This window comes from Thunnus thynnus, chromosome 20 (assembly GCF_963924715.1).
Source record: "Thunnus thynnus chromosome 20, fThuThy2.1, whole genome shotgun sequence".
NCBI classification, from domain to species: Eukaryota; Metazoa; Chordata; class Actinopteri; order Scombriformes; family Scombridae; genus Thunnus; species Thunnus thynnus.
The window spans coordinates 10,096,741-10,113,260 of record NC_089536.1 but is presented as its reverse complement, the minus strand read 5'-3'; the positions used below and the strand labels follow the sequence as shown (position 1 = coordinate 10,113,260).

General features: G+C 43.4%; 1 protein-coding gene across 7 annotated transcripts in view; it reads left to right on the top strand.

The window, feature by feature from the left end:
• Positions 1–5,150: 5,150 nt before the first annotated feature.
• nrxn1a (neurexin 1a) overlaps positions 5,151–16,520 on the top strand; it is a 61,832-nt gene continuing 50,462 nt past the window's right edge. For 2 of the 7 annotated variants that reach the window (XM_067576011.1, XM_067576006.1), the window contains exons 1-4: positions 5,152–5,536; positions 6,768–8,243; positions 14,274–14,291; positions 15,006–15,035. In XM_067576011.1, coding sequence (XP_067432112.1) covers positions 7,511–8,243; positions 14,274–14,291; positions 15,006–15,035 — 781 coding nt within the window. In that variant the 5' untranslated portion in view covers positions 5,152–5,536; positions 6,768–7,510. Of the gene's footprint in view, positions 5,537–6,767; positions 8,244–14,273; positions 14,292–15,005; positions 15,036–16,520 lie in introns of all 7 variants that reach the window. The other 5 variants (XM_067576013.1, XM_067576007.1, XM_067576010.1 and 2 more) reach the window with 4 other exon arrangements.

Here is a 16,520-nt window from a genome sequence, read left to right as displayed (position 1 = left end):
TCCCTGTTCATTATCCGCTCTGAAAGTCTGTTCTACTGCACAAAACTGCTGACCCCTGACCCCTTACTGTAGGGCATAGAGTGCCGCAGGCTGTGAGTGGCTGCATTGCCATGACAACCTGCAGCAGCACACAGGTCAAGATTTATGGTCATTCTGATGTGCACAGACTCACACGAAGATTTGCACATGTACACACACACACACACGCACAAAGGTAAATCAGTACTGTGAGGATTGTAATGACCTATAGATCTTGAGTTTTTTTTCCCCCATTTGGCCACACATGTAAGCAAGCCCACCCTGACACACACACTCCTCCCCTCCTCTCATTCAGTCTCTTCACCCACCTCTGTGCACACACACACACACACACACCCAATCAGTCGGGCTTTGTTTGGTCCTTGTCGGTCACTCTCCATCTGCTGGTCAGATGATCAATGCTAATGCCTGTTGAGAGTTCTAATGACACACAGATCCATACGCAGATGGACTGTGCATTCGCTCGCGTGCCTGAGTGTGTGTGCGTGCCCGCGCACGTGTGTAGGTGTCCGTGTGTGCATGTTTGCGCACATAATGTTGTTTGTGTTTAGAAATTGCAATCCTTTGATGAGGACAGGTCAGCGCTATTGTTATAAATGAGAGTAAGATTGCAGGGAGGTGACCTCTCCCACCTCACACACAGAGACACACACATACACACACACGTATACACACATGCGCACGTGGCTGTTTGCACTATTGGCAAGTAGAATTAGTAAATGTATGAGCTACACAGAAACTCATTACAACACGATTAGAGACAAACCTCCCATTTAATCTCATTTAGAAAAGGGTGGTTGCCTGTCAAACACACTCACGTACACACACTAACTCACTTATGCGCATGCACAGAGATACACACATTTGTATCTACACAAAGACCACCCTCCCTGTAGGAATGACAGCAGGGGTGTCTTTCTGACTCATATGACACCCTTCTAATCATATGCTCTCACTGCACTTGTAAATACTGTGTTTAAATTGAAATACAAAGTCTTCTACATACATAATTCTACTGTTTATATCATATCACCTTTAAAAACCTGACATTTCTCTGCATGTGGCACTTCAGCTCCTCCCTTCCTCACCCCCCTCTGCCTCGTTTGTCACCATTCACAGCACAAACTAGGTAAACCTCATCGTCTCAAGCTCAGCTCCAAACACTGTAGCACAAACTGACATAAATGCAAGCACAAAAATATGGGCACACAAACACAAACTCAAACACACACACACTGGATGCTGACAGATGAGTTTTTATTTTTGGCTGTATATTCTCTCTGCTGGCAGTTCAGACACATATTACCCCCTGCACAAGCGCTCCTGCACACACGCACACATATATAAAGAAAATATCTATACACACCCAGACACACATACACAGTGACCTTCTCTCTGCTGAGTAGGCAAAGAGTCAGGGGTCACTGCCTGCTGTCAGCCTGTCAGAGAGAGGAAGGGAGAGAGGAAGTGAGGAGAGGCAGAGGAAGAGCAAACATGGTTGGAGGAATGTACAGAATGGAGTTCCTCCGCTTCATCATTCAATAAAGACTAATGCAATCAGAGGCGGCCCATATCTGTCACGGTTAATGCTGGCTGATAGAGTCGCAGCAATTTAAAATGCTCATGGTATAATGCATTTTCCTGTGCCTCTTACAGACTGATGATGCATCACATCACGCCTTGATGGCTCTTGTAGAAACAGATAACCTGCTCTGCAGCATGCTGGATCAGGCCTCCATTATGCCTGACCATTTTGCTCGTTTATATCTTAATCGGCTACAAAGAAGTTTCATTCCAAAAACCATTTGAAAAACAACAGTTACCTGAAGTTCACTGCTCAGTCTTTTAGAATTATTGCAGATAATTATGGCCTCGGTTACTCCAACAAAGGCCACAAAGGATATCCATTAAGGAGTTTTGCTGTAATTTAATAATCGCTTTCCCAGAGTGGCTATTTTTTCCCCAAATGTGAATATGCTGTATTTTAGAATATCTTAAAATCATGTTCATACATGATCAAGTATTTTTTGTCTCATTATTGAGTCATAAAATGTTTTTGTCAAGTGTATTTTCTTCTTGATTGTAATGCTGTGATTTTGCACTTTCTTCTTTCAAGATACTTACAATTTTCGCTTGAAAATTCTCTGGGATAATCTTTCTGCACTGGCAGATTCTTCACATTTGAAGAAAAGAACACATTTATTGATCAATAACGGAAAAAAATTACCTGATAAGATCCATATTTTTGCAAAATTTTTTAGTTTAGAATATCTTACTGTGTTAAATGTGACATTCATTCTGTCAGAGCAGATAATAATATCTTGTACATGTGAATTTTACCTTCTGTTTGTGCATGTTCGTCCTCTACACTGAAAAGATGTGTTTCTACCAAAAATTTCCCTGGTGTTTTTCATTTCACTGGGAAGAGATGGAAGAACGTTATTATTTGATAATGCCATTTGGTCCAAAAGGTCAGCTTGGCCTGGGGATGGGGGAAGAGAGAGAGAGAATGGGGAGGAGGCAAGAGAGGAGTACAGTTTGGAGAGCTATGAGGAGTGGTGGTGGTGGTGGTCAGTCCAATGGGAAACCAGGTGCTGATGCTGAGATAGTTTCCATAGTAACTCCACCTCCTCCTCCCTGTCTCTGTCTCCCTTCTTCTGTTTCTAACACCCCCCTCACACATAAGAACGCACACAAAACCGTGTGCAGAACTGCATGCACAGACCTCCCCTCTTCATCCCAGTACTGCTCTCAGTGGTCATCCCAGTTTGCTTTAATATCTGTTGAATATCTGTTTCATGTTCCAGCTGTGTGGTCATACAGATATACTGTAGCTCAGCCATTAAAATTCCCTCTCTACTAGTTGCCTGCCTTGCTGGAGTAAATATGTACCTAAGCAGATATCTTATAGCACCCAACAGCTGATACAGATTGTACAATTCCCTGCAAACACACACAGATAAAGATGACAACTCCTGTACAAAGACAGGAATAATGTATGTTTGTGCAGTTGACAGCTGCACATCACTAAGATAAAATGCCATTCTATTTATCGTTCTTGCAGAGTGCATCTCGAATCAACATCTACGATCAGGTCACGGTTGTTCTTTTTAAAGGAGGCCTTAGCCTTCGGTTGCGAATTTTTCAGCTCTACTATTCTACGTCATTCAGCTACAGCACTCGATGAAGGTGAGCAGTAAAGCAGAGTAAACAGAGTAAAGCAGCTGTGCTGGCTAGTCATAGACAGACAGATATAGATGGATAGAGAAAGAGAGAAAGAAAGAGAGAGAAAGTGAAGCAGCAGCAGCTGGCCCACGGAGCCCAGGGAGAGCACCTCTGAGCTGGGCTCAACACAGCTGGAGTGCCTCACTGGGACAGGCTGGAAAACAGCCCTGTGTGTGTGTGTGTGTGTGTGTGTGTGTGTGTGTGTGTGTGTGTGTTTGTGTGTGTATCTGCATGTGTGTGTTTGCTGCTGATCTTGCACAGGTTTGTGTGTACAGCATATTTACGAAATTTGTACACGTAGCAATATAGCATGAATGTAAATACACTACATGACCAAAAGTATGTGGACACTTGAACATAACACCCGTATCTGATTGTCCGACTGCCTGAAGAAAGATGTACCTAACAGGGATCAAATGAAGGGGATTCGTTACACACACACACACAAATCACAAACCTCAATCAGGTCTTATACATTTAATGGCTAACTGGCTGCAGGGATTTGCTCCCATTCAGCCACAAGTACATTAGTGAGGTTCAGTGCTGATGTTGGGTGATAAGACCTGGCCCCCAGTCTGAGTTACAGTTCATCTCACAGAGGTGTTGAATATGGATGAGATCTGTTTGTCCACATCAAATTGAAAAACTGTTTCTTCATGGACCTGGCTATGTGCATGGGAGGGATTGTCATGTAGAAACAGGGGGGCGTACCTTAAAGGATAGGTTCTCAGTTTATCAAATCTGTCTTAAAACAATAGTCAGGTGCCCAAATGAATACTGAAACAGTTTTTGCTCACTGTAATCATTCCTCCAGTTCATACCCTTATAATGCACTTACAATTTAAGTGATGGGGGACAAAATCCAATCTATATTTTTGCTCATTTTGAGCCAGATTTTTGCTCATTTTTTGCTCATTTTGAGCAAAAATGTATTTTAAAGTTTATCTAAAGATAATATAAGGCTTCAGCTGTCTGAGTTAGTTAAATAAACTGGATATCATAACAAAAAGAGGGAACTCAGCACTAGAACGACAGTAACTTTGAAAGATATTGACATGATATGACTTGTTTGGATGGCTGAAGCTTCATATTAGCTTCAGGTAAGCTTTTAAATACATCTTTGCACAAAACAACTGTGGATTGTGTCCCTCATCACTTAGACTGAGGGTGCATCATAAAGAGATCTCTTAATTGTCAGGGTGAACAACAGGAATGATTACAGCATTGTAAACATGTGTCAATGTTCATTTGGGTACCTGCCTATAGTGAACCTGTCCTTTAATCTGTTGCCACAAAGTTGGAAACACACTACTGTCTAAAAATCATGTCACATTAAGATTTTCTCTTAATTGGAACTAAGAGGCCTAGCTTGAACCATGAAAAATAGTACTTAAAAGTATGAGGACAGGGGTGTCCGTATACATTTGTCCATAAGTGTGACTCTCGAATCTCGCTCACAGGTATTAAGTATGTGTTTTGTATAGGCTAAGTGAGCGTAACCGTGCAGCATATGTGTGTGTGTGTGTGTGTGTGTTTGGGGGGGGGGGGAATAGAGTGAGAGAGATATGTAAATTGAGGCGGCCTGTCGCTGTTTCCTTTTCATTCCGTCCTTCCCCCCCACAGTTCACTGAATCGCTGTCTCCCTACACTCGCTCCTGTGGCGCGAGAGAGGTAAAGGCCATCGTCTGTCACTCACGGATTTAATCATTCGGATCTACCGCGGTTCTCGCCCGTATTTTCTGCCTCCGGTAATTGCGTTTCTGTTTCGTGCTGGCGGTTGAGTGCGCGCTGTCCAAGGTGCTGCAGCAGCGCGCGGCCCCGCCCATCCTCCTCTCCTCTCTAACTCACACATACACATACACACACACACACGCACACACACTTGCTCTCTCTCTCTCTCTCTTTGGCAACCACGTGACTTTCCCTCTGCCGAGTCTCGCGGAGAGCATCAGACTGCACCTTTTCCTCTTCAAGAGAAACGGAGAGAGAGAAGAGAGAGAGAGAGACATTGAGTCAGACAGAGACAGCGAGCGCGAGAGAGGGACGGAGAGCTAAAGAGAGAGAGAGAGAGCGCGAGAGAGGGGAAGACCAATAGCACCTTGTAGCCCGGAGGCGAGCCCGTGATAATTTTATAACTGCCCGGTAGACCTACCACCAGGTGCGCGGCTGCTCTCTCCTCTCTCTCGCGGCTATGAGATTCTCCTCAAATGAGAAGGGAAATCGATGAGGCGCGCGCGGCACTGTTGCCACGGAACCACAGGATGCGCGAGAGGTAGGTCGGTCGGTTTTCTAGCCTTATGCTGTAAGCTATATGTGTCTGCATTGAGGAAAAAGCCGCTGTGGGCTTGTTTTTTGTTGGGTTTTTTTATTTACCGGGGCGAGGCTGTCACATCACCGGTACAGGTAGTGATGTCAATAAAAAACGAGTTTGGAAAAAAAAAAGTAATTACCGTGTTACCGGTTAGCTAAGCTGTTAAGTGCTAGGGCGCAGGTGATAACTGAACCCCGGTGTAACGGGCGCGCAGAGAGAGAAAAATGGAGAGGAGGTAGGCTATGGCTGCAAATCGACAATCGATATTTCAACCGCATTCATTCACCCCGTCTATCAATAACTGTGATGTCCGCCGCTTTTCGCCTTTCAAAGGACCCGAGACGCGGAGAGGAAAGTGTAGCCCGATGTGTGTGTTTAATTGAACCCAATGTGTTGTATGTGTGTGTGTGTGTGTGTGTGTGTGTGTGTGTGTGTGTGTGTGTGTGTGTCAGTGTGTTCACTTGTTAGAAATGAGCTCGGAAGCCGTTAATTCGATAAAGCGAGGCGGTTTGAGTCATCCGCCGCAGCGCGCGGTGCTGCTCCCGCTCTTTGTGATGTAGCTCACAGCATCCTTGACGGTGGCGCGAGGTGGCCACCGTTTACCGTTATTGATTCCCCTTAAAAAGAAAATGACACAAAAAAAAGACAAAAGCCATTGGTGACGGCGTTTCTTTCAGCATACTGTTAAGTTTCAGAGGTGATTTAAAATTATGCTTAATGGCGTTTAAGGTAGTCGCAGGTATGCCACCTTATAAAAATCTCCTGCGGCATGATGGGAGCTCTGTTGAGGAGCTGCTTTTTGTGTATGTCTATGTGTATGTGTATGCGCGTGCCTATAAGCTTGAGTCGTTGATGTGTGGGTTGTGTGAAGTAAAATAAATCTAGTTTTTATTATGTATGTTCAGTATGTGAATAGAGGCTTAATTTAGGCCTTTTAAAATGTGTAATGTGACAATGTGATGTGTTTATGTGTGTGTGTGTGTGCACAAAATGTACGAGAGAGAGTAATTTGAGAGTAATACCAGGCTGGGCTTGTGTATGCTCTGTGTGTGTGTGTGTGTGTGTGTGTGTGTGTGTGTGTGTGTGTGTGCTGAGAGTTTGTGCGTGCATGTTTACGTGTGTGTGTGTGTGTGTTGTGTGTTGTGTGTGTGTGTGACCCTGGTTGATTGTGCCGTCTCTGTTCTCTCTGTAGGTCGCTGGAGAGAGTGATGACGCGGCAGTGAGAGACACACATACCTCACTCGCGCGCACACATATACACACACACACACACACACACACACACACACACACACACACATATTTGCCCACACACACTTTAAGTCTTGCCCTACTAAGACAAGGAGGAGGGGGAGAAAATTCTGCTATGACGGTGTCATTTCTCTCCATTACCAGTGTGTGAGCCACACACATACACACACACACACACACACACACACACACACACACACATACACACACACACACACTAACACTCCGTGGGGAGTTGCCTGCATGGGGGAGAAGGCCCTATCTAGGCCACAAAGATGGAGTTCACATCCTATTCGTCACGTATCTAACACTCACACAGATGTACACACAAACACACACACCTGGAATCTCATATGTCAGAAGTGAAGAATGAAAGACTGAATGGGAAAGACATTAGAACATCTCAGAGAAGACACAAACACCAGGCCGAGGCAAAAGAAGATGCATCAAGTGTGCTAAAAAGGACGGAGGGAGCTTCTGTTTGACCCCTCCCCTACTGGAGCTGTATCTTATAGAGGCCTCCCCTTGTAAAGAGCACAACCAAGAAAGCAGGGTGCACCTGAGACACCTAGAAAGTGTTCTTCGAAGTGCCCTACAGTTGTCACAATGAGCTGTAGGCTAGCAGGAACACCCCTGCTCTAGCCTCTATCTCCTGTGTGTGTGAGTGTGAGCGCGAGTGTGTGTATGAGTGTGATGGCGGTGTGTGTTTGGGCGGCGGCCCCCCTGCTCTTCCTGGGGCTATGCCTGTGCAGCGTGGGGGGCCAGGCCCAAGGGGAGGTCCTGGAGTTTGGAGGCGTGTCCAGTCAGTGGGGGCGGTTTCCAGTGTGGAACGCCTGCTGCGAGAGTGTGCTGAGCTTCAGCCTGCGGACTCACAGCCAGGAGGGCCTGCTGCTCTACCTGGATGACGAGGGCTTCTGCGACTTCCTGGAGCTGCTCCTCCTCCATGGCCACCTCCGCCTGCGCTTCTCTATCTTCTGTGCTGAGCCGGCCGAGCTGCAGTCAGGCGTGGCGGTGAGCGATGGGCACTGGCACGCAGTGCGTGTCAAGCGGGACTGGAGGAACACCTCGTTGGAGGTGGACGGGCGACTGGAGGGATGGGCGGAGGTGAAGAGCAAGAGAAGAGACATGACAGTATTCAGCCACACCTTTATGGGCGGGGTGACGCCAGAGCTCCACTCCTCGCCCCTGCGCCTCACCTCCCCTTCGGTGCGGGAACACCCCGCCTTCCGTGGCTGGATCACGGCGGTGAGCATCAACGGCTCACTGGTGACACTGGACAGCTCAGAGGGCGTCACAGTAACAGCTGGATGTGGGCCGGACCACCAGTGCCAAAATGGAGGGGTGTGCAGCGTGGTCAACGACCAGGCCGTCTGCGACTGCTCTGACACGGGTTACCAAGGCAACGACTGCAGCGAAGGTAAGGCCCAGAACCATGCTGACCCATCATATACATCTCATCCCTTACATGCACACACTTTAATAAACACACACACACACACACATTCAGTTACTTTTCTGGATACATATCTCCAAATTTATACCTCAGATTTCAAACACCAGGTCCCTGAGTGTAGACATGTATTTTTCATTCACACCTTCACTGCTGTGTTCAGTAGGTGTGTATGGACCAGCAGCCTTCACAAACAGTGCAAGACATGCATACTGATTATGTTTGATATTGATTTCTTATGGCTGCCAATGACTCACTATTTAGTATGTACCTCCACAAGTCAGAGCTAAGCCCCCTCCCAAGAAGTGCAGCCAGTTTATTGGAGATGGAGCTGAGAGCTTGAGCTTGAGCTTGAACAGCTGTTCTGAGCTGCATTTGGACCGTGAAGCTGGAGAGTCTGGAGATTTGAGACAAATTCCAGAAACACAGAAAAACCTTACCTGGCTGACTGTGTTAAAGCCTTGATGGGCTCAGTTGGTGTGTTTGGCAAAACACAATAACCATATAGATCCATTATGGATTTGGTTGTTGGCTCATGTTGAGAGACTTTAATTGGAACTAGGCTAAGAGGCTGAAAATCAGTGGTTGTTACATGTTTGACACCTGGCTGCCTGTGTTAATGGATTTGCATTGATTAGAGATGGCCTTCACAGGTACTATACATAGGGAGTTGAAATGAAGCGTGTACAATCTATTGCCTGCCATTATATTGAACATGCTCTGTTTGTGTATGTGTGAGTGTGTAAAGTATGTATTCTTGTGTCTTGTGCATTATAAAAGAGGAAATAGTTTCCTGTCAGTAGTGCTTTATAAATATGAAGAACTGTGACAATATACAGCCTTGTATAAAAATAAAACTTGTCTTTGCGTTATTGGAAGAGGCAAAAGAAAAATGCTGTTTCACAAATTATTTAATATATCAACTCTACAGAACACCCTCCCTTAATACTGTCAAATAAGCCTTTGGTCAATACAAGCGCCAATATACAGAGCACAGTAATGATGTCCATTACAAAAACGAAACAGCTGCTTAATGAACTCAGCTACCTTGTTATGGGCCAATACTGCAAATGCTTTCATTTCCCCCTGCTTAGTTGTGTGTGTCGTCAGATTTGCTTCAGTTCATTCACAGAGCAAATCTGCATTCTTAATCAATAGCACTTTTAAGTACTGTATGTCTTTTTTTTTTCCCCCTTTCGACGCCAAAGATGGCTTTCAGTGTTGCCTCAGCGATTGATTTTTTTAATGATACAAATGCATCAGCCAAAAACAGCAGAGTGGCCTTGCTGCACGGCCACCGTTTGTCACTGGCCTGACCTCACACCCGACCCGGCACCGCTGTCAGCATCACACATCCCTTTAGCCATCCACCATATAGCATTTAGCGGACAGTGGGATGGCCTAGGTTACCATGGAGACAGAACTAATTGGGAGACCTCATGCCAGGAGTGTTTCTTCGTCCTCGCTCTTCCTGCCTTCCAATCCTTAGCCTCCCCCTCCCGCACTCCTGCTGCACAGCTCTCTCGTCTTCTAGTGACTTCGACATCATGGCTGTCACACAAATCTTCTATATTTTACATGTTTGTGGTAGTGAATGATGTGCACGTATGTTCATATGTATGACGGGCATCCTCAAGGCAATAATGGCTGTTTTGACCACTGGTCTTAATTTTCCAAGCAGGTGGGGCAGGTGGCTGTTGCAATATGCAAAATGCAATATGCAATATTTTCATTATCGATTAATCTGCTAATTATTTTCTTGATTAATTGATTAATTGTTTAGATTATGAGTTAGATATTTACTGTCACATATGATACATAAAAGCAGCAAATCTTCAAATTTGAGAAGCTGAAACCAGAGAATTTGGGCATTTTTGTTTGAAAAATGACTAAAATGATTAATCAATTATCGACGTAGTTGATAATTCATTTTCTTTTGATTGATAAAAATCGACTTATTGTTGCAGCTCTACTCACTGGTGCTGATATGGTTATTCGATTGACAGAAAAATCATCAATGACAAAGGTACTTAATCATAGCTATTTCTAAAGCAAAAACATTCTCCTTTTTCCTGTTTCTCCGTTTTATATAATTGCAAATTAAATACCTTTGGACTCTTGGTCTGAAAAAACAGCAATTTGAAGACATCACCTTGTGCTCTGAGAAAGAGTGATAGGCATTTTTCTAGATCTGCAACAATTAGTCGATTACCTGATCAGTCGATTAACAGAAGATTAATCTGCTATAACTATTTTGATGAGTAATGAATCGTTTAGATAATTTTTAAAGCAAAAACGGATTCAATGGTTCCAGGTTCTTAAATGTGAGAATGTGCTGTTTTTCTTGGTCTTACTTTATAATAAATTGAATATGTTTGGGGTTTTGGACTGTTTATTGGACAAAACAAGATATTTAATGACACCACTTTGTGCTCTAGGACACTGTGATAGACGTTTTTCACTGTTTTTTGATGTTTTATGACCAAACAAATAATCGATTAATTGAGAAATTGTCAGATTAATTGATAAGGAGAATAATTGTTACTTGCAGCTCTACATTTTCACTCCTTTCTGTCGGTTTATAGACTAAAGGCTTAATTGAGGTATCATAATAAATGACAGCTCAATCTATAATGAAAATAATTGTTACTTGCAGTCGTAGTTCTCACTGCAGCATGGGGGTTGTCTATACATTCAGGAAGTGACAGGTGAAGCTATGATCAGCGCTTTGTGGAAGCTCACTGCTGCGCTGAGAATTACATGTGATCTGAGCCTAATCCAGTCTGCTGTTATTACTGCTGGTTAGGGCACAGTAGGAGACACACTCAGCGCTGACACATGCATACATACCTGCAGTAACACATGTAACATAAACATACAAACCCACAGAGAAACACATTCACGCAGTGTGTAAGCTCCACCACCACCACCACCACCACCACCACCATTAGTCACATCACCAGTGAGATTCCTAACAGCAGTGTAGCTCTACAGACATTTTACATAAAGGCTCTCACCTGATACAATACCTACTTTGGACTGGTACTTTTGTTGCTCAACAAGAGGCTACTTATACCTTTCATGGGGCTGTTTTATTTTCCTAGAGATGGACTCATATTTCAATTGTGAGTGATGCCAAGTGTTACCATGGAGCACAAGTGCTACATTCATTTTTTTTTTCTCTTAGCAGTAGTGGCTAATGTTAGTAATAGTAGTCTCATAAAATAGTCCCAGTTAGGAGGTCTGCTTGGATGGATGTACATGTTTTGAGCAATATTTGGTTGAAGTGGTACATCAGATCTGCCAGCAGCTTGCTCCTCCGGGCCTTCAGTACTTAGCTCCGCACCATGGGGGGGGGGGGTCGAGGTTTCTGCTCTGCTGCACCACGCTTGTGGAACAGCCTTCCTAACCATCTAAGGGCAGCACAGACCCTAGACTCTTTAAAAAAGGCCTAAAAACCTTATTACTATTTTCTTTATGTTGTATGTTCTGTGTTATTAATACTGTAGCACTTTGAGTTTCACTATAAATGAAAAGTGCGGTACAAGTTAAATGTATTATTGTTATTATATATTTGATTGTGGTACATTTTCTATGATGTGAAATCATATCACATTACCAGAACAACATAATGCTCTCTTGCTCCATTATTGAATCTTAGTATGTGATTGTTGTTTCTGATCAATAGTTTCCTCTTCTTAGATTCCCATACTAGAGTTTGGGTAGAAATTGCTGCAGGGTTTAGAGTATGATGGTGGCAGAAATTGATGTTGGCTTAATGGTTTACTTGGTTACTCACTGGTAATTATATTACAGTCATTTATTGACATTAGCTCACAAAACGTACTTAAGGGACAGAGCTATATTAAACAGCAGCAAATGGGGCCAGGAAATAGAAACTTTTAAAGCTTTTAAACTAAAACACTGCAAAAAGCATGGAGTGCAACAACATGTTAAGAGTACTTCCGATGCTTGGTTTCTTTCAGACCTCTGTGAATCATAAAACTCGTCTGAAAATAGTTCAGAGAGATACAGAGAGGTCTGAGAGGAGAATCAAGTAGATGATGTATTCTTTTGTGGATGGTTTAAAAGTTTTTGGAGTGCTGTGTTCTGGTTGAAAATGTTTTTTTTTTTATTTTTAAACTGGCCCCATGTACTGTGGTTCATTTCGGTCTTACAAGATGCTGGTTCACTTGGATATCGCTGACCACAGGATACACAGGCTGAGCTAATATCCATGCATCAATATCACTACTAGTGAGTGACTCAAACCAACTTGGAGTATGTCAGAAATCTCTTCTCAGGTGCACTCTAGATAGGAAAATCCAAAGGCTGTATCTGAGAAAAATGAGATGGGAGGCAAAGGGAGTAGGGAAAAAAAAAAGCTCAGGTCAGAATCCCCCTTTGACTGAAGTAAAAATATTATGTTAACAGCATCTATAGTTTTGTTTAATGGTGATTGTATGTGGTGGAATTGTAGATGTCTCTTTGGAAATGGGAATCATTATTTGCGAGTATATGAGTCCAGGCTTTGTAGTTGTTTTGTAAGAGCAGAGGCAGGGTCGGGATGAAGGTATATCTCTTGTATGCTACCTTCAAATTATTATGTTATTTTGAATCCAGCAACCTCACTGAAGCTGCACAGTAAAGCTTTGAGATAAAATTATAACCCTCTGAAAATTAGAAAAAAATTCTGTTATGAATCTTTAATAAAGAATGAATATGCTCTGCTAGAGGAAAAAATGGATCCTCGGGATCGTATTTGAAGCCAGAAATAAGCAATTCGACTGTGGCAGTGCTAGTTTCCTTACACGTTTACAATTACATGATATCTTCAAGGCTCCTTAATGATCCACTTTTATTCACATTCATATTTTCACATGTTTGTGACAAGCTTAGAAACATGATATTATTATAGACTGTATGCATTTTTATTCTCCCCAGAAAGACAGTATATTATATATTTCATTCATGGGGGTTGTTCCAAAGCACTAGAATATGTCAGTTTTGGAGAAAACTCACTATTTGAGATATTGAAAATATAGCTGTAGTAAGAGTTTGTGCAGGGTTATGCATAGATGTAATTACTGTCTTTCTGCCCTCCAGTGAAGGCAGAGTGAACCTTGCTTGTTAGGCCTGGCCTGGCTTGCATTGTCCTTGAGGGCAAATCGCTGTTAGCATGCTAATGGCTCCACCTGTTTCTGCCATGCTACTAGCACAAGGGCAGAGTCAAGGAACACTCAGATGAGCAGAAAGCTCAGAAAACACACACACACACACACACTTACACAGAAACTCATATGCACACAAACACACACACTGTCCCAGTATTGAACCATGCATGCCCCTCGTCTTCCTGCACTGCTAATCCATCCCTACATGTTTCCCTGCTATTTCACGTCATTATTACTGCCATAGTCAATGTAAGTATGTGTGTGTGTGTGTGTGTGTGTGTGAACGACAGATTGAGGGAGTGATTGTGAGACTGAATGTGTGTGTGTATGTGTGTGTGTGTGCTCGTGTGTGTGTGTGTGTTGCATGCTATCTGTCGGGTGCTCAGGGGAGAGGAAGCTGCTGCAAGGTAAGTTCTGGGGTAAACGGCTCCTGAATCCAAATATACAGGTAGGAATGTATATTTTCGCCCACACCCCTCTCCACCCTATGTATCTACAAGTGTGGGTGGGTATGTGTGTGTGCGCTTATGTATGTATATTTGTACACATGTGAAGTCATAGAAAGAGACTGTGCAATATTTTTTATGCAGCTTTGTGCATATATATACTATATATATACAATAATAGACAAACCTCAGTTTTGGCTACCAGTGCAGCATGGTATCCATTGTGACGTTTGCGTGGACTTTGCATGTATGTTACCACGGTAACCCTGGACGGGTGTGCATGTACAGTAAGTAGCCATGGTAACCCAAGGGCTGAGCATGCATGTTAATGAATGTCTGTCTCTCTCTTTCCTCGCCCGGCCCCGACACCTTCCCAGAGCACAGCTACACTCCAGGTAGGTTGCACTTCTCTATCGCTATCTAACAATCAATCAATCAATCAATCAATCTATCTATCTATCTATCTATCTATCTATCTATCTATCTATCTATCTATCTATCTCTCTATTCCATCTTTGTCTGTCTATATTTGAGTTTCTCCTCCTGCTCTTCACTCAAACATTTCTTTCTTTGCTTTTTATCTGATTCCTTCTGTTCTTTTTCACTTCACATTCTCATTACAACCTCTATTGTGGAAATACAGTACAAGGTATCCAGCGTATATATATATATATATATAAATATATATATGTTGGTCTGTGTGGGTATATAGGGGTTGGTTGCTGACATCTGGTAAGTACTACATCCAGTGTGTAATCATTTGAAGTGGCTCTTGCCTCAAGGTTACATAGACATAGACACACACAAATACTGTACTTTATACAACCTAGTTCATGGCTGTGTGCAAACGTCTGTGTGCGTACCTGTTTGTGCGTAGGATCACTGCCTAGGATGAGTAAGTGACTTCAAAGCGAGTTTTTTTAGACATTTGGAATAATTTAGAGGACTCATACACACACAGAAACACACAAAGAGAACTTTAGCTTTCACCAGCATGTCATTGGCAAACTCCTGTATCACACAAAAACACATATATATACACATGCAAACATACACTTCACACCCCATGATCCTTTGCTGTGCTGACTGTGCTCTTGTCTTCCTTTAAGGTCTGGCACACCTGATGATTGGCGACCAAGGTATGGCCTCCTCTTACCTCACTTCCTGTTGTCCTCTGCTATACCATCATTCCCTACCTCCTCACCCCCACACTCACGACTCCCTGTATCCCTCCCCCCACTTCATCACCACCTGGCGCGAGAGGAAGTTGTCTCTCTAGGCACTGAAGTAAGGTCAGTTATTTTCAGTAATTGAGATTTCTTCATTCTATAAACGGTCCCATTTGGTCTCAATGAAAATTTCAGTTGTAATTTAAACTGAAATGGATGACTTGGGCATTTAAAGTGGAACAATTAAATATGAAATATGGCTTTAAAGATAATTTCTGGTTTGATTTTTGAAGAGAATGATGAGCCTGAGAGCAACTTCTGCTGGGACATATATATATATAATCATGGCTGCTGATGTGGGAGGGATTAACAGGAAGGTGTAGGTGGTTGCAGCTTGATGGCACTTCGCTGGGTTAGATTTGGCAGGGCTCCAGGTCATGGAAATGGAGCTAAGGCCCGACTGACCGACTGACTCCATGGATGGTTTGATTTGGTCCTTACTCTTCCACCTCATTTCATTTTCTTTCATCTGTATAAGAGTTTGATCGAGAGGATGGAGCATTGAGTGTGTGTGTGCACGATGTTTACATATGTGTGCACGTGTGCCTTTACATCAGGGTTTGAATCAATGACTGTGGCAGTTTTCACAGGAACTCTCATCCACATCCATCCGTGGCTTTTCATCAGCTTCCAGCATGCTTTGCTCTGCAGTTACCGGTCCGCGCATTTTTTGCTTCTGTTCCTACATTGGCGAGCGCATGTGACAGATGTTCCTGCTGTGTATGAAAGCAATTCTGTTATACTTCAACCCCCCCAAGTTGTCCAGTGTCTTTTGAACACAACCCAAAAACAAATGCCACTGGTCTTCCTTTTGAAAATTGTTCACTGATGAACAAAACTCTCTCCTCTTGCCCTCCTTCTCCTTTTTTTTCCTCCCCTTCCTTCTTTGTTTCCTGTCCTCTTTCTCACTGTTTGGGACACCACCCTCTGTGAATTTAGGAAAGCTCAGAGGTACCCCCCCCTGATTTTGTCATGTGTATGGCTAATGGGCTGTTCTGGATGGTTTTGAAGTTGAATGTATTGACAGGCTCTTGTATGTATGGTAATGCAGACCTTTAGAGCTGTATGGCTTCAATTTGCCATAAAATTGGAATGTTTCATTTATGGAAAAGGTAAGCTGTTGCATGCATGTGTGTGTGTGTGAGCGTGCTCATACTTACATGTGTGGTGTGTGCATGCGTGTGAATGAATAGGAGCTACGGCCTACAGTGCCTTTGAAAATCTGAAGGTAGGTGCTGCTCGATCAGTTGGCTCTGCATGACGCTGATGAATACACTGATTGGCCCACATGAAGACAGGCCTGACTGTGACAGGCTGAGCTGAGTCTATTGTGGTTTTTTGATTGGATGAGAGAGGACATGATGACGGCTGTCTCCCATTGTGACAGGGCCGGCG